The following is a 27,371-nucleotide window of genomic DNA, read 5'->3' as shown; positions in this document are numbered from 1 at the left end:
GGTAACTATAGTTAATAACATCACATTGTATACTTGCAATTTGCTGAGAGTTGATTCTAAGTGTCCTCACCACACACACCCACACCCACACACACACACACACACACACACACACCCCATAGTAACTATATGACGTGATGGAGACGTTAATTGCCTTGGTTGTGGTAATTAATTCACAATTACGCATATATCAAAACAATATGCCATGCATCTTAAATATGTACAATTTTGTTTGTCAATTATGCCCCAATAATGCTAGAGGGAAAAGAAAATTAAATTAACCTAATAATACCATTCAAAAGATTTTCCAGAAACATGAAATGCATGTTTACCCCTTCATATTTAACAAGATATGTGCAAGACCTGTACACCGAAGACTATAAAAATATTGTTGATGGAAATTAAAGAAAACCTAATACCTATGGGGATATACCATCATGTTCATGAAATGAAGGACAATGTAGTTTAGATATTTGTTCTCCCCAAATTGTACTATGGACTACAATCCCAAGCAGAATCCACGCAGGCTAATTTTTCAGATATTGACAGCTTACTCTAAAATTTATATGCAAAGGCAGAGAACCTAGAATAGCCAAAATAATTTCAACAATGATAGACTGGATTAAGAAAATGTGGCACATATACACCATGGAATACTATGCAGCCATAAAAAATGATGAGTTCATGTCCTTTGTAGGGACATGGATGAAATTGGAAATCATCATTCTCAGTAAACTATCGCAAGAACAAAAAACCAAACACCGCATATTCTCACTCATAGGTGGGAATTGAACAATGAGAACACATGGACACAGGAAGGGGAACATCACACTGTGGGGACTGTTGTGGGGTGGGGGGAGGGGGGAGGGATAGCATTGGGAGATATACCTAAAGTATAATAATAATAAATAAATAAATAAAAACAAACTTAAAAAAAAGAAAGAGTATATGCCAAGGTAAAGCATGTTCCCTGAGGGGATGACTGGATATTATCAAGATGATGTTGTCCTTAAATAAATTTATTAATTTAATGTAATTCCAATCAAAAAATCAATAAAAATAAAATGTAGTTGGACAGATTAAAAAAATAATAATTTCAAAGAAGAACAAATTTGGAGGATTCTCTGATTCCAGGCTTATAAACATCTATCAACGTGGTATTCGCATAAGAAGAGATTTACAGGTCAATAGAACAAAGTAGAATTCAGAAATAAACCCATACATGTATGGTCAATTGATTTTCAAAAAAACTGCAGGGCACTTCAATGGGGAAAGGATAATCTTTTCAAGTAATGGGGCTGACTACTTCTACTTATATATTTAAAAAATAGGTTTCTTAAATCTCAACCTTTACCTCATGCTGTACATGAAAATTAACTCAATGTAGAACAAAGATCAAAATGTAAAAGCAAAAATCTTAAACTTATGGAAGAAAATATAGGAAAATATCTTAACTTTGTGTTAGGCAAAGATTTCTTATATATTCACCAACAGTACAAAGGAGGTATGTATAGAATATAGAATATTTAAAAAGAATACTGTTACAACACAGCAATAAGAAGTCAAACAAACTTGGCTCATGCTAAGGTTGTAATCGTAGCACTTTGGGAGGCTGAGGTGGGTGGATCACAAGGTCAGGAGAGCGAGACCATCCTGGTTAACACGGTGAAACCCCATCTCTACTAAAAATACAAAAAATTAGCCGGGCGTGGTGGCGGGCGCCTGTAGTCCCAGCTACTTGGGAGGCTGAGGCAGGAGAATGGCGTGAGCCTGGGAGGCAGAGCTTGCAGTGAGCCGAGATGGTGCCACTGCACTCCATCCAGCCTGGGCAACAGAGTGATACTCCGTCTAAAAAAAAAAAAAAAAAAAGAAGTCAAACAACCTAATAAAAATGTGTAAAGGTACTTCACCAAAGAGGAAGGTAAATGGCCTCTAAGCACAGGAGAAGATATTTAGTACATTAGTAGCAATGACAGAAATGTATATTAAAAGTACTATTGTGATAATTCTACATACCATTTGATAACTATATACTATTGCGATAACTCTACCTACATACCCATTAGAATAACTAAAATTAAGTGTTGCCAAGAATGTGGAGCTACCAAAACTCTCAGACACAATGAATGGGAATGTAAAACGGTACAAACACTTTGGAAAACACTTCAGCAGTTGCTTAAAAAGTTTGATTCATTTACCATGTGACCTAGCATTTTAGATATTTACCCAAGAGAAACAAAAACTTACGTGCACTCACAGATTTTAATGTGAATGTTAATGGTGACTTTATTCGTAATGGCCCCAAACTGAAAACAACCAAATGCCCATGAACAGATGAATGTATAAACAAGACTTTGGCATAGCCATACAATGGAATATTACTTTGGATTAAAAAGGAATAAACTACTGATATGCAAAAATAGGAATGAATCTCAAAAACATTATGCTGAGTGAATTTTACTAACATGGAACAAATGGTTGTGGCGAAAAGATAGTGTAGGGTAGCCTTGCAAGGTAATTTTCAGAAAATTTTAGATGTTTAGTTAATAAGCTTTATAGAAAACTTATGCCAAACATAAAGTGCATATGCTACTATATTGTGGCAGAAAAAAGATTTCTGGGGCTACCAGTAGGGAAATATTGATAGGAAAGGGATACAAGGTAACCTTTTGTGGTGATGGAAATGTTCTGTATCCTGATTGTGGTGGTGAATGCACAGGTATATACATTTAAAATGGGTGCGTGTCATCTTTTCTTTCTTTCTTTACTCTCCCCTTTCTTCTCCTTTGCTTCCTTCTCAGTTTCTTGCTCCTTTTCCCTCAGCTTTTTGAAAATGCCATACTGTACGCTGACTGTGGAGGATTCTACATACATCTACCTTTTGACTCTTAGCTTTTTAATTTTGATATAAAATTTCATTTGTTTTCTTTCTATTTTGCATTAAAGTAACATAAGAATCCCCTATTTACAAAGAAATTCTATTAAAGATTTGTACCAATACAAAAAATAAGTAAATAAAATGGGTTCGTGTTAGGTATATAAATAAGACGTTAATGAATTTTATTTTAAAACAAAGAAGTAAACTTTTAGAAAAATGTTATTTGTTCATATAAAATGATCTGTCATGGAGGATAATTTAGTTTTCCCAAAGTTATACATTTTGCCTTCTGTACTGTCTTGTTGAAAAAAAAAAAAGTTTAAACTTTCCAAGGTGACTTTAACATTTTTTTTTGAAATTAGCTTCTGCGTATTGTACATAAAATTGGCATCAGTTTAGACTTAGCTCTTTCTAATATTGCAATAATAAACAGTATTAATTACTAGGTAAGGGTCAGATAAATGAACAAAAGTTTTGAGAGATAATAAAAACATTCAAATTGATTGTATATAAGTAGAATAGCAAACAAAATATGTTCTTTGAAGTTTCCTGATGTTATGCAAACGATGTCAAATATGTAAACAGCAGGCAGGAACATAATGTGTTGGAACTAAGTGTTTCAGAGGAATTGTAATGTCTCATGTACTATTAAAAAGAGAAAGACTATCCTTACTTTCTTGTTCAATATTTCTTGCAACTAAAACAATTGCTTTAATAGCAATTCTATCCTTCAATAAATGTGAAATACATTTGGCACTGGCAAATCCTCAAGTTTCAAATATCACCATACATAGTAATGTCATTTCGGAGTGCGGATACTAGGAGATGTACTCAGCGTACTCATTGGCATCAAGACTTGTTTTTCTTCCTTTCTTTTCCTTGCAGATATAAATGCAGTACAGGATTCACAGCTAACTCCAAATTAATCCTAGAGAAATTTTATTTTTCAGCAGACTTAAATGTTGCAGCTTTTGTGAATTTTACTAACATGGAACAAATGGTTGTGGTGAAAAGGTAGTGTAGGTAGCCTTGCAAGGTAATTTTCAGAAAATTTTGAACAGATGTTTAGTGTTACTAAGCTTATAGAAACATATTTAACAATAGGTTTTCTGATCATTGCTAATATATTCAACTGTGGCATGTGATATCTGTCTCAGGACTAAATTTAAGATGATTGAGTCTGTTCCTTTGTGAGTAATATGATCACTGACCTATCGTCTATCTGATCATTAATACTATCATAGCTTTGGAATAAGTAAACCAGCTTAACACCTCACGTTTTCTTCTTCTTAGTGCCCCACTAAGCCCTTAGATCCCTAGTTTTAAAAGATTGTAAAAAGGAAAATATGATATATCATGCTATTACATAGTTGTTGCCTTTTAAATTGACAAAATAATAGTTCTCATGTAAGGTCTCTTGTGTAATGAGATTGGCTATGCAAGTTTGCAGATAAGATGTATCCTAGTGTGAAATTGCTTGCCTAATAAAGAGGAGAAGAATTTAAAGAGCTAATGAAAACAGTCTGTAGGAAAAAATAGACACCAAGAATTCTATTCTTCTTGGTGGAAGGGGAGATGACAAGCACCCTTCTACCCAATTATCACTAAAAGGAGAAAAATATTGGTAGAGGAGGGGGAGGAGTTAAGCTGTGCAATTTAAAGCCCATTCACCTCCACTATAGAGTTTGTGGTAAAATCTAAATTGTGCACCAATGGTTGTCATAAATGTATTCTTTCATGAAATCAAATAGATGCTGTTTTCTACATTATTTTGAATATGGGATGAAGACAGTGGGAGTTAGAGAACAAGGGACATTAAAATCTGGGTTATAGTTACATTGGTTCCTCTTAGAACTAGTGAAAATGTTCACACTAATAAAACATCTATGAGGGCATGCTGGCATTCATTCATTCATTTACTCTTCATTCATTTTCAACACATATGTGATGAACTGTTATTCAATGTACTAGCCAAGTATCAGGCTTTGGTAGCTAACCCAACAGGCATCTCTGCAATCATGCAGCTTTTATGGACTAAGGATAGGAGATACTGAACCAAAGTCACACAGTAACTATAAAATTATCATTGTGATAATTGCTATTAGAAAAGCAGGATACTGTGAAGGCATATAAGAAAGGAAATTAATCTTGGAGAGCATCAGAAGGCCTTCCAAAGGAAGTGAATCATATTTATACTTAAAGCACCAATAAGATTAATCCTGATGAAGACAAGCAAAGGAATTTATTTGTTAGGAGTTGACACAATAGCAAATAACAAAAACATCTAAAATAATAATAATGGCTTAAAGAGAAAGAGTTTGTTTTACTCCCACTTCTAAAGCCTAGAGCTAGGCAGTCCAAGGCTGGTAGGGATCACCTCTATGAGGAACCCAGGATTCTTCTATTTTGTTGTTCCATTGTGCAGGTCCTCTAGTTCCAAGGATACTTCATGGCCCAGGACAAATGCTCCAGCTCCAGCTATTTCATTAGCATTCAATCAGCAGGAAGAGGAAGGGGAGGAAGAAGGGCACGCCTATTCACTTCAAGAGCACTTCTTATATCCCATGGTTATGACTTAGCTATGTGGTCACACCTAGCTGCAACAGACACTGGACAATGTGGTATTTATTCAAAGAAGACATGTGCCCAGCTAAAAGTTGGAGTATTAGTACCATACAAGAATAAAGGAAGGTGTTACTAAAGACAAAAGGAGGAGGGGGGACTGTATATTGGGAGATGACTAATAGTCTTTGCCAGAGAAAACCACGTGTGCTAAGGTAAGGTACAAGGCAAGAGGAAGTTTGGTATACCTGAGGGAAAGAGGGAAGCTCAGTGTGTTTAAACATTATGGGCAAAGGAGAGGAATAGTGTTAGTGTTCCTGGACCAAACTGAGGGTCGGGTTGCTTATTCTCATGGTCCAATAACAAGATGCAGACCAACTGGAAAAGAAGAGAGTTTACTTCTGTAAACGGGTACAGGGAGAAGGCCGGGGAAAATATTGCCAGACCAACGCAAAATTACAAAGTTTTCCAGAGCTTATATACCTTCTAAGCTGTATGTCTACGTGTAAGTGTGCATTCATCTAAAGACATAAGTGATTAACTTCTTCTCATCTATACCTAAGGTCTGAGTCCTGAAGACCTTCCTCTGGAGCTTCAGTAAATTTACTTAATCTAGATGGATCCAAGGTGATTACCCTTATCTTGTCTCCTGCTAAATCATGAAGATTTGGGAGTTCCTTTAGACCTCAATAAAACTTGTTTATGGAGGTCTGGGGAGTTCCTTCAGACCCCCAGTAAAACCTGTTTAATACTAAATGGGTTCTGTTAAGAATTCCTTTGTTATTTCATCATACTTCAAGGCCCTGGAAAGGCCTAGGCAAAACTCTTGGTGGGCTTTCGTTACATTCCAGCCTTTGTATAAGGACACTGGCTCTATCAGTTTTAAATATTTAACTGAACCACTCAGTCAGTGCTGAAACAGTTGTCATGGAGGCCTTCCTGTTCAGCTGTTAGTGAGACCTGGCCTGCCAGATTAGTGGTGGGATACAGAGGGAGGTAGGGGCAGATCATGCATAGCCTTTTGTATCATATTAAGAATTTTGAACTTTATCAGAAGAACAATGAAAAGCTATTGAAAGTTTTAAGGAAGAGGAAAACATGATCACATTCTCATATGAAAAAACATTTCTCTGATCACTGTGAGCAGGTTAAAGACAACATTGGCAATACTTAGAAAGTTTAGGCCAGGCACGGTGGCCCATGCCTGTAATCTCAGCACATTGGGAGGCCAAGGCAGGTGGATCACCTGAAGTCAGGAGTTCAAGACCAGCTTGGCCAACATGGCGAAACCCCATCTCTACTAAAAAAATACAAAAAATTAGGTGTGATGGCGGGTACCTCTAATCCCAGCTACTTGGGAGGCTGAGGTGGGAGAATCACTTGAACCTGGGAGGTGGAGGCTGCAGTGAGCCGAGATTGTGCCACTGCACTGCAGCCTGGACAACAGACTGAGACTCCACCTCAAAAAAAAAAAAAAAAAAAAAAGGTAAAGGTAGACGTACTCTTTGGTGTATACAATTTCTCATTTATGAATTTATCGTGAGAAAGTCATCAGGCAAGTAGAGTAAGTATTACAAAATCTGGAAGTACACCCACTGAATGTGGGACCGAGGCTAGGAAAGCTTCACTCTCTCATGTGTAATTTTTTATTTTGAATGATTTGTTTTACAATAAGCATGTATTACTTTAAATTTCATTGAAAAATCTATAAAGCAATTTTACTTTAGAACTAAACAAAGGCAAAAAGGCCTGTGGCAACGCTATAAAGTAGTCTAGATTGCTAACTCATTCCAGATTGTTGCCTTTTGCTTTGATCGCCATTTCTGATATTGCCTCTTTCCTGAATTCTGCCTTTTGGCCTGGTCCCTTTGCATTGACAATCTTGAACATTTGTTGTCCTCTTGAAGAGTTCTAGTAATTAAGGAGGTGGCTTCCATGGCGTGGTAGAAAGACAATAGGACCTAGAATTAGAGGACTTGGATTATAATCTGGACTCATTTGTAGGATGATCTTGCAAATCGAGTAACATTTTGAGCATCAGTTTTTTTCACTTGTAAAATAGGGATAATTCTTACTCTATTTTATTGGGCTATTCTCTATCTGAAAGCATTTTATAAATTTTGAAGCACTGTTATATATAGTTGTCATATAATTTATACATAACACACACACACACACACACACAGAAACACACACACACAAACACACACTGCCTCACAGGGAAATCCCATTTCTTCAATGTTAGACTGATATAATTATTCTCAAAAGTGTTTTTCTTTGATTGAGCTCGTTTGTCTCCCTACAGTATATTATTGTGACTGTTTTTCAATTTGCGACAACATAGAATTGGTCCAGTCTTTCTTTATTACCGTGTAATAACCAAGAGAGCTAATGGGTTCAAACTATATAGATTTAGGTCTATTTTTTTAATAGTAGAATTTCCCCATCTTTCTGGAACTTCAGGAAAACAGTTTGTTCTCCAGTAAAAAGTTTGAACAGTATTTGGAATAAAGGAAACCATCTGAGGTTAAGTGTGTTCCAGTGGCTTCTTCCCATATATAGTTGAAGATTATATGTAGCTTGATAAAATATTTTCCTTCAAATCTTTAACGGTAAAGAAATGAAGTTAAAAATTATGGTTTTACACAGCCAATTTATATGCTGTCTTTAGGGGGCAGTGCTAAACCACTGATAAGTTTCTTCATTTCTGCAAAGCTACTTGTAATAGTTAATATAAAATAAAGCTAAAATGGCAATCTTGATATTTGTGATACAATTATACACACCCCTTAATATTAGTAAAATTTTCTAGGTAGTCAAATGAAAATAATAATTTGAAGCTCATTTATTCAGTGATTCATTCAATAAATATTGTTTCATTATGTACAACACATTGTAGGAGATACAATGTGAATAAGGCAATGTTTTCTTTCAAATAACTTACTTCATGATGGTAAATAAGCCACACTTGTGTCTGTGTACTATATTTGCACAAGCACACTGTGTGTGTACACACAACTCTTTTATGGTAAAAAATAAAATAGCAGTACTTATTGATTTTTTATGTGCCAGTCTCTGTCAAGCAATTAATTTTATCTTCCTACAGCCCTGCGAGTAGAAATGATTACACTATTTTTTCAGATAGGGAAACTAAGGATTAATAAGATTATGTGATTTGCTCAAAGTCACAAATCTTGGAAGTGGTAGAGCTAGGACTTAAACGTATATCTGTTTGAGTTAAAAGCCAATGCTCTTTGCCACTATAGCATCTATCAACTAAAGGTGAATGTGAAATACCAAATGCAAACATTTGCACAAAGAGCTAGAGACAAGCAGAAGAACATGATATCATGCATGTTTGTGGGAAATCTGGAAAATTTTAGGTAAGGGATGAAATCTGAACTCTATTTTGAATCAGTGGGATTATAAGAAAATAATAAACATGATAGTTAATACTTACTGAAGCTGTATGTGTCAGGCACTTTATATTTATTACCTCATTTAGTCATCAGGAAAAAACCCTGAGAGAGGTTCCACTGTATTGTTTTCCATTGCATAGATAAGGAAAGAGAGGCTGACAATGGTCTTATCTGCAGAAGATCATACAGCTAGTGAGGCGAGTATTTGGAACTTGAATCCAGGACTGTCTAATTTTAGAGCCCAAGCCCTTAACCACTACATTATGCTGTGCAGACAAGTAAGGTGAAAGAAAGAATAAAAGCATAGAGCATGATTAGGCAAGGGTAAACAATTCCACCTAGTTATAATCTGAGGTGAGTATAGTGGAAAAGTAAAAGGGCTGAAAAATCATTTGACTATAGAACTCTGAAGCCAGATTAAGGAATTTGGATATCATTTGCTGTGAAATGGAAAATAATTGGAGCTTTATGAGCAGGGAAGAGAAATAAAAGTTTTTTTTTTTTTTTTTTTTTTTTTTTTTTTAGGGAGGAGAAAGAGATAGAGGAAGTTCCCTGTGTGATTGGATTAAATCATTGTAGCACCATTAACAAAATAGAAAAGAATGGATTAATCTAAAATGTTGATAATTCTTGGCTAACTATGAGGTGGTTTATAGTATGTGCCGCATCAATGTTGATGGTCAAACTGTTAGCTGATCATGAGCTGGTAAAGGAGATACCTTTTTGATCATTTTATTTATTCCTGTGAACAACTTTATCAAATATATATATATATCTATATATACCCTCTTTCAGATTAAGATTTTAAATTTCCCAAGATTTTTTATTTTACTCAAAGGATCTGTAGGGTCAAAAATCCCTGTGGTAATCACCTTCTATTATTGATTTGAGAAGTGTGTATTTATGAAAGCATGGGCTGCTATGTATCAAATTGCAGAAATTTTCACTCCCTGTCACAGAAGGCAAAATGCTCTCAGGAGTATACTCGTGTAACAGAAACATATTCACCAAATATACTTCTTTTATTTAAACTGCAATTATTTGCATCAGTGTGGTTTTTCAGTGTATTGTCCTCTACAGGGTATTGTACCAAAGGAGTGGTCACAGAAAGTAGTGGTGAGGGGAGAGTAGGCTTTGCAGCCCCCTAGTCTGGGTTAGAATCCTTTTTCTGCCACTTGCCAGCTTCGTGACCTTGGGTTTTACTTGACCTCTCTGTTCTTTAGTTTCCTCATTTATAAAGTGAGAGGAAAAATATTTGCCTCAAATGGCTGTTGTGTGAATTAAAATAGTTAACAGACAATAGGCCAGTGATACTCCAAGTCACATAGTAAGTTCTCAGTCTAACAGTTGTTATTATTATTGTATTTTATAGACAGCGACTGATTGGGGGGCAACTTAATTTCATTGCTTCTTAGTTACTGACAAGTGATCAAGGGGAAGTTAAAATGTGAATGCAGAAAACAAATTCTTTTAAATAGGAGGAAAAATAAAATCTTATATTCTATTTTTAAAAGGAACAATTTTGGGGGGAGGATGCTATTTGCAATCCAATATGTAGAATATATTTACTTGCTTTAGTAATCATGATCTATCAATGTTGTGCTGAACACTACATTCAGAAGACCTTTAGACAATTTATTGTATTTCTTTTTATTTATGCATATACGTCTTTTTTTTTTTTTAAATTCAGTCTGCTAAGTATTCAGCAGGCTTTTAGAGTATGAAGTTTTTCCTCAGTTTCTGCAAATTTTCGTGCTTTATTTCTTTTACCCTCCCATCTCTACTCTTAATTTTTGGAGCTCCTGTTGTTCAGATGTTAGAGGTCTTGGTTTGACCCCTAGTTTTCTCCACTTTTAAGTTCTGTTCATCTTTTGGGAAATTTTCTCAGATTTTTCTAACTGTTGTATTGGATTTTATGTATTTTGTAACTTTCTGTTCTTATTTCATGGCTATAAATATCTTCTCTCTGAGGATACTATTTATAACTTTTTTCTCTATATTTATTTTGGTGTCTGTTAGAGGTTTTTCTCAAATATATGATTCTTGTGAGTGGAACTTGTTGAGAGGTTGGCTTCACAGTAGAGATTGATAAATAGATCCCACCATTTTCCTGCTTATTTATAGATCTTTTTTCTTAGGAGGTCTGTTTCTACAGAGAGGAGTATTCTAGTTGTTTATCTGGGAATATAAACCGTGCTGCCATGTTGTCTAATGCAAATATGGTAAGGCACGGGGTAGGTTATGAATCTTCATTACTATATAGATATTAATTCTCTTGTTTTTGGAGACTCAGTATATCTGTATTCTTAGAATTCATAATCCTTTTGCTTCAACTTCTTCAAAAAAATAAACCTCTAATTTCTTGCCAGTGGTAAAGATTTAGTTTCCTGGCTGGGTGAAAAGGAGATGGGTCTAGGGGTATAATTCTTTCTGATACTGAGTTTCAGTCTGTTTCTGCCCCCCCTACACTTACACCTTCACAGGTAGCCAGTCCCTCCAATTCTTTCCACATGAAAGTTCTTTGCTTTCAGTGTTCTCATGTTTGCTAAGTCAGGTAATACTTACCCATCTGTTATCCAAAAGTTACCCAACATTATCCAGAAGTTTTCTTAATATCGTCTGTTCATCTCTCCTGTCATCCTTATTTTTATGGTGTAAACATTTTTATAAATGTTCTACCATCATTTTAGTGAGATTTGGGAGATAACGAAGGAAAATATATGTGCTCAATATGGTAGTCTCATAAATTTTAAAACCATTACTCCTGTTATATGTATGATATAAAAGTTTATAAAGTTTTATTTCAGTGGCATTCTGAACAAACTGGTTTATCAGGAGTTCCCATTTCAATAAAATATTTTCCTGTTAGTGCCCTGACTGCATTTTTCCTTAATTTTATGCCTAAACCTAAATTCTTGATAAACCATAAGATTTTTCTCATTTGTTGCTATTCAAATATTTTATTAGGCCATTATCATGTTCTATTCTTCATTATGAACTTCATATATTATTTTATAAGTCTTTCACACCTAGTTTTTTTCACTTTTAACTTAAGTTGGACTATACATATTTTTGTCTCAGTCACAGGGCACAGCCATGTAACTATGGCTAAAAGTGAGTTGACTTGTTTGCCGAGATATACCACTGTCATTTATAGAATTTAATTGATGTTAAGATATCTAAATATCATTGATATAATATATTGGTATAATATAAATTTAATTTCAGAGAACCTCATCTACAATCAATTTGTCACCAGGAGAAGTGGAAGAAGAGGATGATGATGAAAATACGTGTGGGCCATCAGGACTTTGGGAAGCATTAACTCCGTGTAATGGATGTAGGAACCTTGGCTTCCCCATGCTTGCCCAGGTAAAAGTTTGCTTTTATTAAGGTACAATAAAACAAAGATGGTTGCCTATGTTTTTAAGATAAAATCTCGCTCCCCTTCGAAAATCAAATTAGGATCTTGTTCACTTTGTGACTTTGGATCTTGTGGTTTTTCTCAAAGTGTCAAGTAAAATGTGCATATAACTTGGTGTGCATATGTGTGCATATGTGGAGACATAATTTATGTAAAAAATTAGTATTATTTAGTTTGGTTATAATGCAGAAAAGTTATCTTGTTTATGAGGTTTTAATATTTTGAATCCAGAAATATATCATTTTAAAGAATGCTATTTTAAAAAAGTAACTAAAAGTTGTCTACAGATATAGTTATAAGGAAACATATTATGGCTGTTTAAAAGCATAGCCAGTGATTATATTTTTCACATCACAATGGAGCATTGTAGAATAATGGGAATGTGTACTTCTGGAGGTTTTGGAATAAAATCCAAAAATGAAACCAGAACACTAAAATATTGACTATTAGTTTCAAGTCATTTCAGTATCATTAAGTCTACTTTAATTCTGTAGTATCACCTTCAGGTTCCTGTTGTGTGTTGTGAACCATACACTCTTAAGAGGAGTTTCAGAAATGGCTAAAATATTCCAGAGATAGGAAATTTGAAGCCATGGTGGAAATATCTCTGCACAATAAGCAAAGAACTTAATATGGAAGGGTATAATGTTAAGAGGTTAATTACGTAGAACGTGGGTGGAAAAAACAGTCCAGGACAGAAAATAAATCACAGTACTTATCCAGAAAAGTGTTACATCTCAAAGATATTTTCCCTTCTGTCACAACAAATATGAAACAATTATATCTAAGAAACCATCACGTCTTCCACATGTCTGTATCATAATTTGATCATCGCCACTCAAATTTCAATATTAATTTATTGTAGAAAGCTAAGTAGGATATTCAAATCAGTATATATACTTAAAAAATCTCTTCATAGGACTTTAAGACAGTTTACTGTAACCTTTACAGAATTGTTGTCAATACAACAACCATGAGTTCCATAAGGGTAGAGATTCAGCCTTTTGATGCTCAGCATCTGCAATCTAATGTGTAGTTCCTGGCAAATCAGAAGAATGGGTTGGATGTGGTATCTCATACCTGTAATCTCAGCACTGTGGGAGGCCGAGGTGGGTGGATTGCTAGAGCCCAGCAGTTCAAGACCAGCCTGGGCAACATAGTGAGACCTTGTCTCTACAAAAAATACAAAAATAAGCCAGGTGTGGTAGTACGCACCTGCAGCCGTAGCTACTCAGGAGGCTGAGATGGGAGGTTGAGGCTGCAGTGAGCTGTGATCACACCACTGCATTCCAGCCTGGGTGATAGAGTGAGACCCTGTCTCAAAAAAAAAAAAAAAAAAAAGAGAAAAGAAAAAATGTCTTCTTTATCAGGCAAAATCTGATGGATGTAAAACAAAAAAAATAATAATTGGAATGAAGTAATAGTTGAATGAATCTCAGTGAACAAATGTGTATATTCTAGGGTGTCATGTCTTCACTTAAAGTTTTTACATATAGTTTTTTACCTCATATCTACATGGGTAAAGGGAAAGAAAATTAACAAGCATAAGTTGTATTTTATTAGCTTACCCTTAACTGCTTAACAGTTTATCAATAATTAAATGTTTTAACCCATTTTCCCCTCATAAAACTGTGTTTGTAAAAATACATTTCCTAATCATTAGTTTACCTTATATCTTAAAAATAATTATTGAAATAAAATAAAGTATCAGGGTATTTACTATAATAGCCAGATGGCTGCAAATCAAAAAGCTGTCAGTAATATGATTGTATCTGATTTTCTACCACCTTACTAACATTTGCTTTTTTCTAAATTTGATTTTATTATTTTATTAGGCTTGGTAGTACCTTGCTTTTGGTCTACAATTTTTAATATTATATTTGCTTTCCCTTTGGCCATTTCCTTGGTGAAGACTGGTATTGTTCAATAAGTTTATTAATTCCTCAGATGTTCTAGTTACATTTACCACAAAATCTTTCCCAGTCTGCAGCTTTTCTTTTTGTCTTAATTTGTATGTGTACAAGTGCATCATGTAATTTTAAAAAACTATCCAGTTGATTAAGCTTCTCAGTCCTATTTTTCATTTAATTCATCTTATCTAGAACTGCTTTTAACATACATTTCAATTATGGCTCTATATTATTTTTTGCTTGTTGATATCTAGTTTTCCTATGACTTTCCATTGAACAATAACTCATATTCCTCTCGTTTTTATCCTTTTGTTTTGGTTTTACTTCTGAAGGCTTGTTTATTTCTTCCTTTCTATTTTTTAAACCACATGACTTAGTGTTGGTGTTATTCATTATTAAATTAAAACTAGCAGCTGACTTGATTGCTTGCTTTATAAAATCTGTATTTTGTAATTACTATGTTGAGTTTAAAAAGTATCTCTATTGGGATTTTAATTGTTACTGCATTAAATCTATAAATGTACTTGAGATGCAGGTTTTGGGTGTTTTTTTTAACTGGATTTAATCTAACAAACCAGCAATAAGACTATTTTACTGATGTTTCTCTCACTATAAATTTTTCTTTTTTTTCAGATGGAGTCTCGCTCTGTTTCCCAGGCTGGAGTGCAGTGGTACGATCTTGGATCACTGCAGCCTCTGCCTCCCTGGTTCAAGCGATTCTCCTGCCTCAGCTTCCTGAGTAGCTGGGATTACAGGGGTGCGCCACTATGATTGGCTAATTTTTGTGTTTTTAGTAGAGGCGGCATTTCACAATATTGGCCAATCTCGTCTCAAACTCCTGGCCTCAAGTGATCTGCCTGCCTCGGCGTCCCAAAGTGCTGGGATTACAGGCGTGAGCCACTGCACCCAGCCTCTCACTATAAATTCTTAAGAATGTGTGTGTGTGTTTCTGTGAATATTATTGTTTAAGGGCTATCCTTTAGCATTTATATTTGTGTGTGTATATGTGTGTGTGTATATATATATACACATGTAAACATGTTTTATGTATATATAACGTGTTTATATATATACATTTTCATTGCAAAATATATTAAAGAATTTTTGTAGTTTTGCAATTAAAAATATACTATATATAGCATATTTTTGTGTATATATAGTATATTTGTACATATATATAGTATATACACATACACACGTACACAATTTGCAACATTTTTGAATTCATCTGGTTTTTTAGTTTATTACCTAGGATTCAACCATTCTCAACCATTCACAAATGGTAATTTTTAAATCTTTTTCTGTTATTATAAGTATCTATTATCTAAATTATCTCTTAAACTTTGATTAGAAGAGATGAGGTAACAGGATATGTATTGTTTTAGAATTTTAAGAAAACTGTGACCTAGGAACAGGATCTGATGGTAATAAGAAGCATCAGGATTTGTAATCAGAAGAAGATTGAAATATTTACCAAAGGAATATACAATTTTAAAAGAGATTGAGTCAGATTGAAGATTTAGAGAAAAAATACAAAATGTGCGGTGCTTTTAACAATGATCCCTTCTGTGATTATCAAGGGACTACAAGGTGGTAAGCATGCTGACAGTCCTTGAATACAAAGATAAAGCTGGTCTCTGTTTAGAGTTTGCAATATGGTCATTTTAAAGCCTCTTAGGGGGTCTCCAGTATCATATGATACTGGGCTACGTACCACATGAAAAACAAAAATTGTTTTATTTTTAAATTTTTTTCATTTGAAATTATTTGCTGAAAAGTGATTTATGATTAGATGTGATTTCTCAGTAATGTAACCTTGAAATTTGCAAAGCTAGAACATCTAACCTGTGAAATGTTTTTCATATTTTGAAGCCATTTGTTTCAGGTCTGAAGCACTTTTGGAGGCCATTAAAAATCATTAAGTCATAAGCGCTGTGAGGGTCTACTGGTAAACTGCTTCCTTACAATATATACAGGAGCCTTTGGGATCTGTACAATTAGTACAGTACTATGAAAAATTGTATACCCCCAGATTTGTTGGATTGGAATAAATTATATTTTGCATTTATAGCCCTTAATTGGATCCAGCAAACATGTATCAAATATCTTTTATATTCAAAGCATAGTGCTCATCAGAATCATGAGTGTTGTGGAAACAATACAGACTTAATTGGGCGCCAGGTTACCTATATATTCTGGTTCTGGGTTATCAAACCATATGATGTATTACTTTAGACTCAAGCAGACTTTTTACTTGCAAAATTAGAATATTGGCTAATCTCGTGGATGTGGATCTTACAATTCTAAAATGATCTAATTTCCAGTTTTTGTCCAGATTATGAATTGATCCTATATTACGTTTTATTTTTCTGCCTCCAAGAATACTAAAATTGGAGAGAACCAGGTAAAAGATGAGTGCTTTGAAATTATCTTTCCATTGTAACTAGATTGAAGTTTCTACAAATTCATGAAAATTTAGAATTCTAAATAGCGTCAGGGGATTAAAATTCTTGGGAAAATACTAAGAAGATTTACTGTAAATAGAGCTTTTATGGGACAATTGCAAAGCAGTTAATTAAGATTTAAGAAAGGAAATCAAGATGAAGAGACTGGGAAAATTAAGCTCTTTCTGGAAAGTATGATTAAACTCAGAATTTGTTTCTCAACACTACCATTTACACAGTGCCTACTATGTTCCAGATATTATACATGTATAGTCTCAAGGTGACCATTTAAAGAAATAATCTACTAAAAGTCACAGTTAATGTGTGGCAATGCTGTGATTCAAACCTGGAGAGAGAGAGAGAGAGACAGTGTGTGTGTGTGTGTGTGTGTGTGTGTGTGTGTGTGTGTGTTCCTGGGTTCTCATTTTATATTTTGGAAAACAGTTTTAGAATAATTATCCTAATGTAGGATCATATCTGAGAGTAATCTTCAACATTTCGTTCTGTCATCTGTTAATTTATTTAAAAAATATAAAGTTAAGGGAAAGTTAAAGATAGTTTTCAGAGCCTGATCATAAATTGCCACTAGTTTTATTGCTACCCTTCCTGTCAATAGAGCATATGTTATTAGAGAAGATAATTTGAGTTGATAGATTTTATTATGGTGAATCACGTTGTTCCCCTTCACAGTCTTAGGTGAGATGTCCACCTCTGCACCATGTGTAGTACCGGGCTTTGAGGTTATTACTGCAGAGTCAATCCAGCTAGGTAGAGACCCTCTGGCTTCCATCCCATTCACACATGTGGCCTCATCCTGCAGAGTTGAGATACTGACTCCCAATGCTGAGTAGCAGAGAGTCAGCCTTTGAGTAGCAGAGAGATACTGTCAGTGCAACAGCCTTCTCAGTATCTCTCTGCTCCTGTAGTCACCACATTCATGCTGCTCTCTAGGGAGAGGCCAGTAGCACTTACTGATATGCTTGAAGTACCCTTTTAGGACACGAATGTGCATGCAGCCCTTGCTATAACAAGATTAAGACATGGAAGCACCCACTATAGCCATGCTGGTTATGCTTCCTCCTGGACCTCTGAAGGCTGCTTTTGCCAGTGCTGTGTTTCTCTCCTGAGTCTGCAGACTTGGTTGCAGCCACATCCATGGTATCTGTGGTGGTGCTTACTGTCATCACTACTGCTGTTGCTACCCTGCCTGTTCATCAGGCACTATAGGTTTTATGACTGCAGGGGTGTGTGAACTCTTGAATGTAGTATATGTGGGAGGTATGTTGGATTCATATCTCTATTGTATAATCATAATAGGTGGACCCAAACATTTCAGCATTCATGTGAAGTCTACTGATTCTGAATTGCTCCTTCTCTTCACAAAACTTCATGGCATATCCCTAGGGAGAGAACAAATAAGCAAAGAAAGTGAGACCAGCAAGATCTCCTTTCTCTTCCTATAGGTAAACAACAAAAAGAAATTATTGCACAAGTACACAAACATGTTGCGTTGCCACCGATGTATATAAGTGGCAATTGCAGGGAGACATGTCCTACAACATATCAGCCTACCTAGGTCATAGTATGTGTTTCAGAATAGACTAGTCAGGATGCTTTGGACAGCATTACAACATTGGATATAAAATGAACAGCTGTGGATATAAAATGAAGAGTTGCTGACAGCTAAGAAATCTCTGAAATTCAGGTTTGGAGAACACTGGAGAAGCACTAGGAACCTCCTCAATGTACCATGGCCTCCAAATGGAAGCTCATTTGGCCTTCAGGCCTTCCAAATGCAATGCATTTCCCAGGTGAGCTGCAGCACCAAAGGCTCTACAGGACCTTTACCTGCTCTCCCCCAAAGCATCCTGGCCCCATCTAGTCTCTGCATAGACTCACCACTGGGCTCCTCTGCACTTCCTCAAACACAGATGAGTCCAATGTGTTCCCAGCTAGGATAGCCTTGGTACCACTGTAAGCCTCCACTGGTGGTCGCAGGATGTAAACAAGGTTTTCCCAGTGAACAAAAAGGTCTTCACTTGCATCTGATGGGGGACACAGCTGAAGATAAAAAGAGCGGCCAGTGGCAAGCTTCAGGTGGAGCTGTTTTTTTATGCTGTTGTGGATGGTTATTTTCACAAACATCAAGGGAAGCAGCCTGGTTAGTTCTAAGATCTCTGTAGGCGGACTATCTCTTTTCTGGGTGGCAGGACCACAGCTGGCATTGTCACAGACAGCAGCTGGTCGGGCCAGCAGCATGACATCAGGTAGTGTGAGGCAGGGGCTGGTGCGAACAATGCCCACTGTTACCATTCGGGCACGGTTGTGCACGTCAATCACTTCTCCTCTTTTGCTGATCTGGATAAAGTCACTCTCAAACATGGGTGCATACCTGAATATAGTATACTCGCCTTTGTACAGTTGCTGCTGCAGCTTCCCCATGGAGGTGTTAAACATGCCCATTGCGGGGCTGCTTTGGGCTGTGTAATACGGTAGCATACAGTGGTCCTCCATGTCTTCCTTTTATCAAGACAGTTCCCAGCAGCTGCTCCACACCTTCCTTAACATGCTTTAGCAGGCATCCTGTTTCCTTGGCCACTCTGGCAGGTGGGCCAGCAGTCGTGTTCTGCAGGCTTTCTTTTTTGTCCCCAAGTGACTGAGAACAGGGTGGGGTATTGATTACCAACTGCTCAATGCCAGAGACAGTCAGTCCCCTGGATCCAGACTGTGCCCTGCTTAGTGCAGGGAGCTGTCAGGAGCACAGGTGTTAGGGCCCTCGTGGATGTCCGGGCACACAGGTGTCGGTGCTCATTCAGGAGGGACATCCATTTGAGCCTGATATTCCACTTCACAACAGCCTTTGCTCTTTGATTCCACAACCTCAACTGGCAATTCCATTGCTCTTCTTCCCAACCTGAACCATCCACTGCTGCTGAACCACCCCGCAGGACCACTTTTATCCTCCCCTACCCATTGTGACCTGCCCCATCACACACCCCTTTGTCTCTGTCACCCAGTAGTCCCTATCTCAGGGCAGGGACACCGCCCTCTCCACCCCACCCTCAGCCCCACCACCCTCCACAGCTCAGCAGACCACTACCCCCCCACCAGCCCACCCATCTAGGGACCTTAATGCATTCTGGCAAATTGCTTTCAAAAGGGTTAGAGGTAAATCTTCTGTGAGAGGCAAGAGTTTAATATACATTCTCTGTATACTCATTTATCCAGCTCCTCTAGTTGTAGACATTTATTTTAAAGAAAGAATTGGATAAATTGGTAAACAGATTGGTACAGGATGTTTATCAATGTTTGTTGTAGAGTAAAAAATTGTAAACAGCATTAGTGTCTTACAATAGGGGATTGCTTAAATAAATTATGGAGCTTCTGTGACGGGACAGTCTACAGCCCTAAAAATGATTACGTAGTTTTCCTATTTATTGAGATGAAAAGATATCCCTGACCGTTTTTTTTCTTAAAGAATAAGAGAAAAACTGGTTTCAAACTCATAGTATAGGTGAGATTCAATTTATGTAAGACCATGTGTATGTGTTTGTGGGTATGGAATTATGTTCAGTGAAATGTTTAAAGTGCTTAGGTATAATTTTCATTTTTTTTTTAACTTCTATTTTTATTAGGAAATTTATTTCTGTTACCAGGGGAAATAACTATTTTATTGGCAATGTATTTTTTTTCTGTTTCTATAGCCATGATAAATTTTATGTTTTGACTCACCCTTAAACTGTTGATGCAATTTTTAAGCTTTTACCACATTTGTACCCTGGCTATGGAATGCAAAGAGCCTTAAACATCACCTTTATGCTCTACTCTTTACCATCAGATTGTATTGAAAAGAAAAGCTCTAAAGAATTTTGCTAGGTGTTGCAAATATTATCAATTCAATAAGATTATAATATCTTTATTGAAATGACAGTACACATGATAACCCACATGAACACAAACACACACACACACACACAGAGCCATAGCCATAGTTGAGTCTTTTTTTTTTTTTTTTTTTTGAGATGGAGTCTCACTCTGTCACCCAGGCTGGAATCAGTGGCATGATCTTGGCTCACTGCAACCTCTGCCTCCTGGGTTGAAGTGATTCTCCTGCGTCAGCCTTCCTAGTAGCTGGGACTACAGGCGTATGCCACCACGCCCGGCTAATTTGTATTTTTAGTAGAGACGGGGTTTCACCATATTGCCCAGGCTAGTCTCGAACTCCTGACCTCATGATTCGCCCGCCTTGGCCTCCCAAAGTGCTGGGATTACAGGTGTGAGCCACCGGGCCCAACCCACTTGAGTCTTTAGTTGCATAAGTCAATGCAAACATAATTTCTTCCTTTCATATTGAAATGTTTGATTATTTTGGATACTTGGAGTATTTTTATTTTATTTATTGAGATGCCTATTCACATATCAATAGCACTTTTTACTGGCCGTCCTAAAGTCTTTATATCTTAACTTCCACTTCAGGTCTATGTTACTTATCTTGTAATTGGCAAAACCAAGAAATCAAATACACATTTAGTAAACTAACATTTTAAAAGTATCCAAGTGGTTCTGGTGTTTTTCATAAGGGACAACTAGATAGGTAGTATTGGACACAGCAAAATTTAATTTAAGTGCCTTTTTTTTTTTTACTGATTTTCTTAAAAGTACTTTTTTGCTATACACATATATGACAAGATATTTGTCTTAGGGTTCCATTAGAGCACTGGTCTCCAAGGAAGCCAGAAACTACATTACTTGTAGAGCCTATAGATGTTTGGATTTTCCACACCAGTCAGTAGACTGACAACGGTGGAACCTCTTTCATTTGGCTTGATAACCATCCTATGTAGCATTCTGGCAAATATCTATTTTTATGAATTTGATGGGGTTTGTCTGAAATTCCTCTAGCTGTTTAGAAAACTACCTTTTTAGCATTTGCCTCAAGTCTTGAGAAGCTCAGATAGCTAAATAAAAAACTACCTGAACTTGAGATTAAGAAATTCCTTTTATGAAAATGCAGCAGCTTTCTGTGTGTTTGCTGTTAAATCAGATTTCTATATAGTTAGTCACTAGATATATTAAAATAAATTTATATGTTCTCTCCTCTCTATTGGAGTTTGTGTCATTGGGTTAATAATTTAACCTCTCTGGGCCTTATTTTTCTCAGCCTTGAAACGGAGATGACCCCTGAGCTATCTTTCAACTCCAGAATAGTTATGGTTTTGTGATAGGGCTTTAGCTTCCCCCCCACTCCCCCAACAATAAAACTACTACATACTTTGGAAATACTCTGAACCATAATAATGAATAGAGATATTATTCATATGACTGCTCTGGGAATTGTTTAATTCAATATATAAATTTATTCTCTTGCTAAATTTCTTCCCAAAACTTTTAAAAGAACCAACGTTTGAAATGTGGAAATGGCTTGCCATTAGTTCAGTAAGATAGGCAATTTAGTGCTGTTAGTGCTTAAAACTATGTAATTGAAAATATGGGTTAAATATTTTAAACAGAAATCAGTTAATAATGAACATGGCTGTGGTATACAGAATAATTCCCCCAAAAGATATTTACATTATAATCTTCACAACCTGTGAATGTGTTACCTTATGTGGCAGAGGAACTTTGCAGATGTGATTCAGTTTAGGATCTTGAATTGGGGGTGTTATCTGGATTATGTTGGGGGTCCGGTGTAATCACAGTGGTCTTCGTAAGAGAAAGGCAGCAGGGTCAGAGTCAGAAGATATGTGATGATGGAAGTAGAGGTCAGAGTGGTGCAGCCATGGACCAAAGGAATGCAAGAGGCCTCTGGAAGCTGAAAAAACAGGAAGTGGATTCTCCCCGTGAGCCTCCAGAAGGAGATAGCCCTGCCAATACCTTAACTTTAGCCCAGAGAGAATCATTTTAGATTTTGACCTTGAGAACTATGAGAGAATAAATTTGTGTTGTTATAAGCAACTAAGTTTGTGGTAATTTGTAATGGTAGCCCTAGGAAACTATTCCACATTTTGGTACCTGGAAGTGGAGTGCTGCTGTAACAGGTGCATAAAAATATAGAAATGGCTTTGGAATTGGGCATTGGGTAGAAGCTAGAAGAATTTTGAGGAGCATGATATAAAGAGCTTAGATTGCCTTGAACAGAAATATGGACGTTAAAGATGCTGCTAGTAAGGGCTCAGAAAGAAGTGATATAGTAGAGAAAACCTGTATTTTCTTAGAGATTACCTACTTGTCATAAACATAATGTTTATACAAACGAGGATGTTAAAGTCACTACTGTGAGGGTTCAGAAGAAAGTGTGGGAAATGGTAGAGAGAACTTGTATGATCTTAGAGAATACCTAAATCATTGTAGAGAGAATGTTAATAAACATATGAATGTTAAAGGTGTTTCTGGTAAGGACTCAGAAATAAATGAGAAACATGTTATTAAAAACTGGTGGAAAGGAGATACTTGCTATATAATAGCAGATAGTCTAGAGGAATTATTTTCTATGGTTATGTGCAAAGCAGATCTAGTAGGTGATGAACTTGGATATTTTGCTGAGTAGATTTGTAGATAAAGTGTTGGAGGTATGGCCTGGTTTCCTTTTGTTGCCTATGCTGAAATGCGAGAGGAGGAAAGAGATAAATTGTGGGAAGAACATTTAAACTCAAAGAAACCAGGACTTGATGGTTGGAACATTCTCAATCTATCCAGATTGCAAAAAACACTGAAATTTTTAGATTCACTGTCAAGAAGTGTACTTAGAGAGAAAGCTGAAAGCATGGCTAGATAACTTGTTTCTAGTGCCTCAGGAAGATCAAAAACTGAGATTATTCAACCACACAGAGGGCTCTTTGAAGAGATTGAGCAGATCTGAATTATGATGAGATGAATTATGCTGAGATGGGATTCAGAGTTGGGATTATCCAGGAAATTCTTGTGACATACCTGGGAGACCCACAGTGTTTTCACGAATGGTTTATTAGTGGAGACTTTGGTAGCTTGGACTTAAAGGGACAGAGGACAAAATGAAAGAAGGTTGTTGGATTCCTGAAATTCTGCAGGCAGGAAATAGGCTTATGAAACTACTGAGTTTGCAAACATAAGTTGACCTTTATGGAATAGAAAGGAGAACTCAGAGGATGGGACTGAGGCCCGAGAGGGTAGAGCTGAGAACTACAAAGGATTATTCCCAGGGCTTGAAACCTAATGGAGTTTGCCCAGTTGCAGTTCTGAATTGCTTCGGACTGTTGACTCACTTTTTATTTTTCATTTCTCTCTCTTTGGTTGGGGATATCTATAATTGTTTCCCTACACTTGTCATATCATTGAATTTTAGGAGTGAATAACTTTTTATTCCAGTTTCACAGATTCACAGATGCGTCTGACTCATGCTTGATTTATATGAGGAAATTTGGGACTTTTGAGTTTTTGAAGATTTTGAGTTTAAGTTGATGTTGTGTAATGGGTTAAGATTTATGGGACGTTGAGATGGCATGAATGGATTTTATATGTGGAAGAATGTGATTATTTGGTGTCCAGAGGATGTACTGTGATAAAGACAGCATGATGCTCCTCCCCAAATGCCCAAATTCTAATATCTAAAGCCTGTGAATATGTTACTGTATATGACAAAAGGGACATATATTGTTAACTAAAGGATCTTATGGTGGGAGGATTATCCTGGATTATGAATGTGTGCCCAATGTAATTATGAAGGTACTTATAGTGTGATATGATGAGGAAAGCAGAGATTTGAAGATGTTACATTGCTAGCTTTGAAGACGGAGGAAGAGGCTATGAGCCAAGGAATGCAGGTGGCTCCTTGAAGTTGAAAAAGGCACGGAACAGATTCTCTTTTATTTTTATTTATTTATAAATTTACTTATTTGAGATGTTGTCTTGCTCTATTGCCATCTTGGCTCACTGCAACCTCTACCTCCTGGGTTCAAGCAGTTCTCCTGCCTCAGCCTCCTGAGTAGCTGGGATTACAGGCATGCACCACCATGCCCAGCTAATTTTTTGTATTTTTAGTAGAGATGGGGTTTCACCATGTTGGCCCGTCTTGTCTTGAACTCCTGACCTCAGGTGATTCACCTGCCTCGGCCTCCCAAAGTGCTGGAATTACAGACATGAGCCACCATGCCCCCTAGATTCTCTTTTAGAGCCTCCAGAAGTAACCAGCCCTGCTAACACCTTAATTTTAGCCCTGTGAAATGTCTTTTAAACTTTTGATCCCAGTAACTGTCAGAAAATATATTTTGTTATTTTAAGCTATAATACTAAGTTTGTGGTGGTTTGTTACAGTGGCTGTAAGAAATGGATACAATAGCTACAGAAATTAGGTCAGTAGACATTTCATCTCTGATAGATGTACTCAAGGAGAATATGCCTATTGTCTGCATCTAGGCAGAAGATGGGACATACATTTATTTTACGGAAAAATGCATTTCAGCTTTCCTATCAAGCATTTGTGTGATCTAGATTTTTATCGTTTTGTGCAGTTATTTTTATAACTTTTAGAATAAATGAACTATAATTTTGCCTTTCGAAAGCCTCAATATTTTAATCATCTTAGGAAAGCCTTATCATGATGATGTTAATAGTGATGTTAATAACGATATCTAACACTTATTGAGTACCTACCACATTCCAAGTGCAGTGATAAGCACTTAACATTCCTTGTCTCATGTATATTTCACAATAATTCTATGGACTATTTATACTTTTATAGTTTGCATATCTATTGTGTTTGAGCCAAATTCCATGTGAATATTTGATATAAAATTAAAAAAATAGACAGGGAATAGCTTCTCTTAGTAACAATAAGGGTGTATAGTGTCTACTGTTCAATATATTTTACTATGGCATTTCACTGTTAAAGAGGAAATCAGTAATTGTTGATGTCACTCTTATCTAGAGTATAGTCAATTGATATCATTTTGATATTGATATCAATGATATTGGTTATCATGTTGTATTATGCTTACAGAGTGGATGAGCTGCTAAACATATTTATTATTTATTGTCCAAATTAAAAAAATGATGGTTTGATAAGTATCTTAGTTCATTTAGAATCTCTTCCCATTTCCTCTTCTTTTATACATCTTTCCATCCATTTGTTTCACAGATGTTTATTGACCATTTGTTATATGTGTGGCATAGAGCAGTAAGCAATATAAACATCATACCCTCCTCATACCTGTTTATAATTTTTTGCCAGGTACTGTAAATGATACAAAATTGGAATTATGTGTGGTTTCTGCTCTGAGAAACCTTATAATTTAGTTAAAGTAATTGACCTGACTGTTATTTGTTGGCCATAAAATCTTGGGCAACTAACTCACCCTCTGCTTCTTCTTTAAAATGTGGAGGCTAGTTCCTGTTTGTTTGTAGGATTGTTATGAAGCTTTTTCAATATAAGTGCAAGATCCTCTATAAATTATTTATGATACAAATGCACTTTTTTTAAATTGTTTTGTTTGTTGCCTTCAGAGACATCACTCTGTCAGTTTTGGTAGGGTTGGCAGTATGTATAGTATAAACCAACCTCATATAATAAGTGCATTCTAATATGTGCAGTGTTAATTTGTTATGTGCTCAGAAAATCTGGAAGTATGTATAGTATACAGCTATAGTGGTTATTTCTAAGGCTTAAGATTCAAGGGAGACTTTAACTTCCTGCTTTATATACTTAAATTAAACATTGATTGAATTAATAACAAGCAGATCTAATTTTTCTAATAAAGATTTTATATTTTCTGAAAAAATAAATGCCATAAGTTGTAAAAACTCATAATGACTCCTTATGGCACCATGAGTTCCTGTAGAATAATTTGCAAGTTATTGCTTGCATCTGTCCATTCATTACTCATTCAATCAGTTTATCCATTGATCCATTCATCCATCCATCTACCTACCCACTCATCCGTTCATTTTTCATTTCAATCCATACCTGTCTTAGTCCATTTTGTGGTGCTGTAACAGAATACCACAGACTGGATAATTTATAAAGAAAAGAAATTTACTTCTCACAGTTTTGGAGGCTGGGAAGTCTAATATCAAGGTGCTGGCATCTGTCAAGGGCTTTCTTCCTACATCATCCCAAGGCAGAAGATGAGAGGGTAAGAGAGGTCAAGAGAATGAGAGACGGTTGAACTTATCCTTTCATAGCAAACACACTCCAAGAATAATGACATTTATCCATTCATGAGGGCAAAGTCCTCATGGTATAATTATCTTTTAATAGTCTCACCTTTTAATATTATTAAAATAGCAGTTAAATTTCAACATGAGTTTTCTGGGGGACACTCAAACCATAGCAACATCATCCTAGGTATTTTTGATTCACTTGTCTTGAATCATCAAAATTGCTCTACAAGGAGGATAAAGTACAGACAGCTGAAGACAGTGTGGGATGAATTGTTTGTATGGTCGTTTTTGTCTGACGAATTTTATTTTATTTTAATTAATTAATTAATTTATTTATTTTGAGATGGAGTTTTGCTCTGTTGCCCAGGCTGGAGTGCAGTGGCACAATCTTGGCTCACTGCAACCTCTGCCTCCCGGGTTCAAGTGATTCTTCTTCCTCAGCCTCCCGAGTAGCTGGGATGGTAAGTGCTCACCACCACTCCTGGCTAATTTTTGTATTTTCAGTAGAGATGGGGTTTCACTGTGCTGGCCAGGCTGGTCTTGAACTGCTGACCTCAGGTGGTCCGCCCACCTTGGCCTACCAAAGTGCTGGGATTACAG

The 27,371-nt window shown here is 36.2% G+C and overlaps 2 protein-coding genes across 6 annotated transcripts in view; one reads left to right on the top strand and one right to left on the bottom strand.

Moving 5' to 3' along the window:
* The window catches only part of ANKS1B (ankyrin repeat and sterile alpha motif domain containing 1B), a 1,278,065-nt gene that overhangs the window by 341,627 nt on the left and 909,067 nt on the right, over window positions 1–27,371 (top strand). For all 5 annotated transcript variants that reach the window (XM_024256170.3, XM_024256168.3, XM_024256167.3 and 2 more), the window contains exon 9: window positions 12,088–12,231. In XM_024256170.3, the coding sequence (XP_024111938.1) occupies window positions 12,088–12,231 (144 nt within the window). The remainder of the gene's footprint in view (window positions 1–12,087; window positions 12,232–27,371) is intronic.
* On the bottom strand, window positions 17,278–19,647 carry GARIN6 (golgi associated RAB2 interactor family member 6). The gene is made up of 2 exons (XM_002823625.4): window positions 18,537–19,647; window positions 17,278–18,037 (listed from the first exon to the last, which is right to left on the bottom strand). The coding sequence occupies exons 1-2, from the start codon at window positions 19,149–19,151 to the stop codon at window positions 17,927–17,929; spliced, it is 726 nt and encodes a 241-aa protein (XP_002823671.1). The 5' UTR covers window positions 19,152–19,647; the 3' UTR covers window positions 17,278–17,926.

Source organism: Pongo abelii, chromosome 10, assembly GCF_028885655.2.
Source record: "Pongo abelii isolate AG06213 chromosome 10, NHGRI_mPonAbe1-v2.0_pri, whole genome shotgun sequence".
Classification (NCBI taxonomy): Eukaryota; Metazoa; Chordata; class Mammalia; order Primates; family Hominidae; genus Pongo; species Pongo abelii.
Note: the sequence above shows the minus strand (reverse complement) of the source record. Positions and strands in the feature narration are given on the sequence as shown.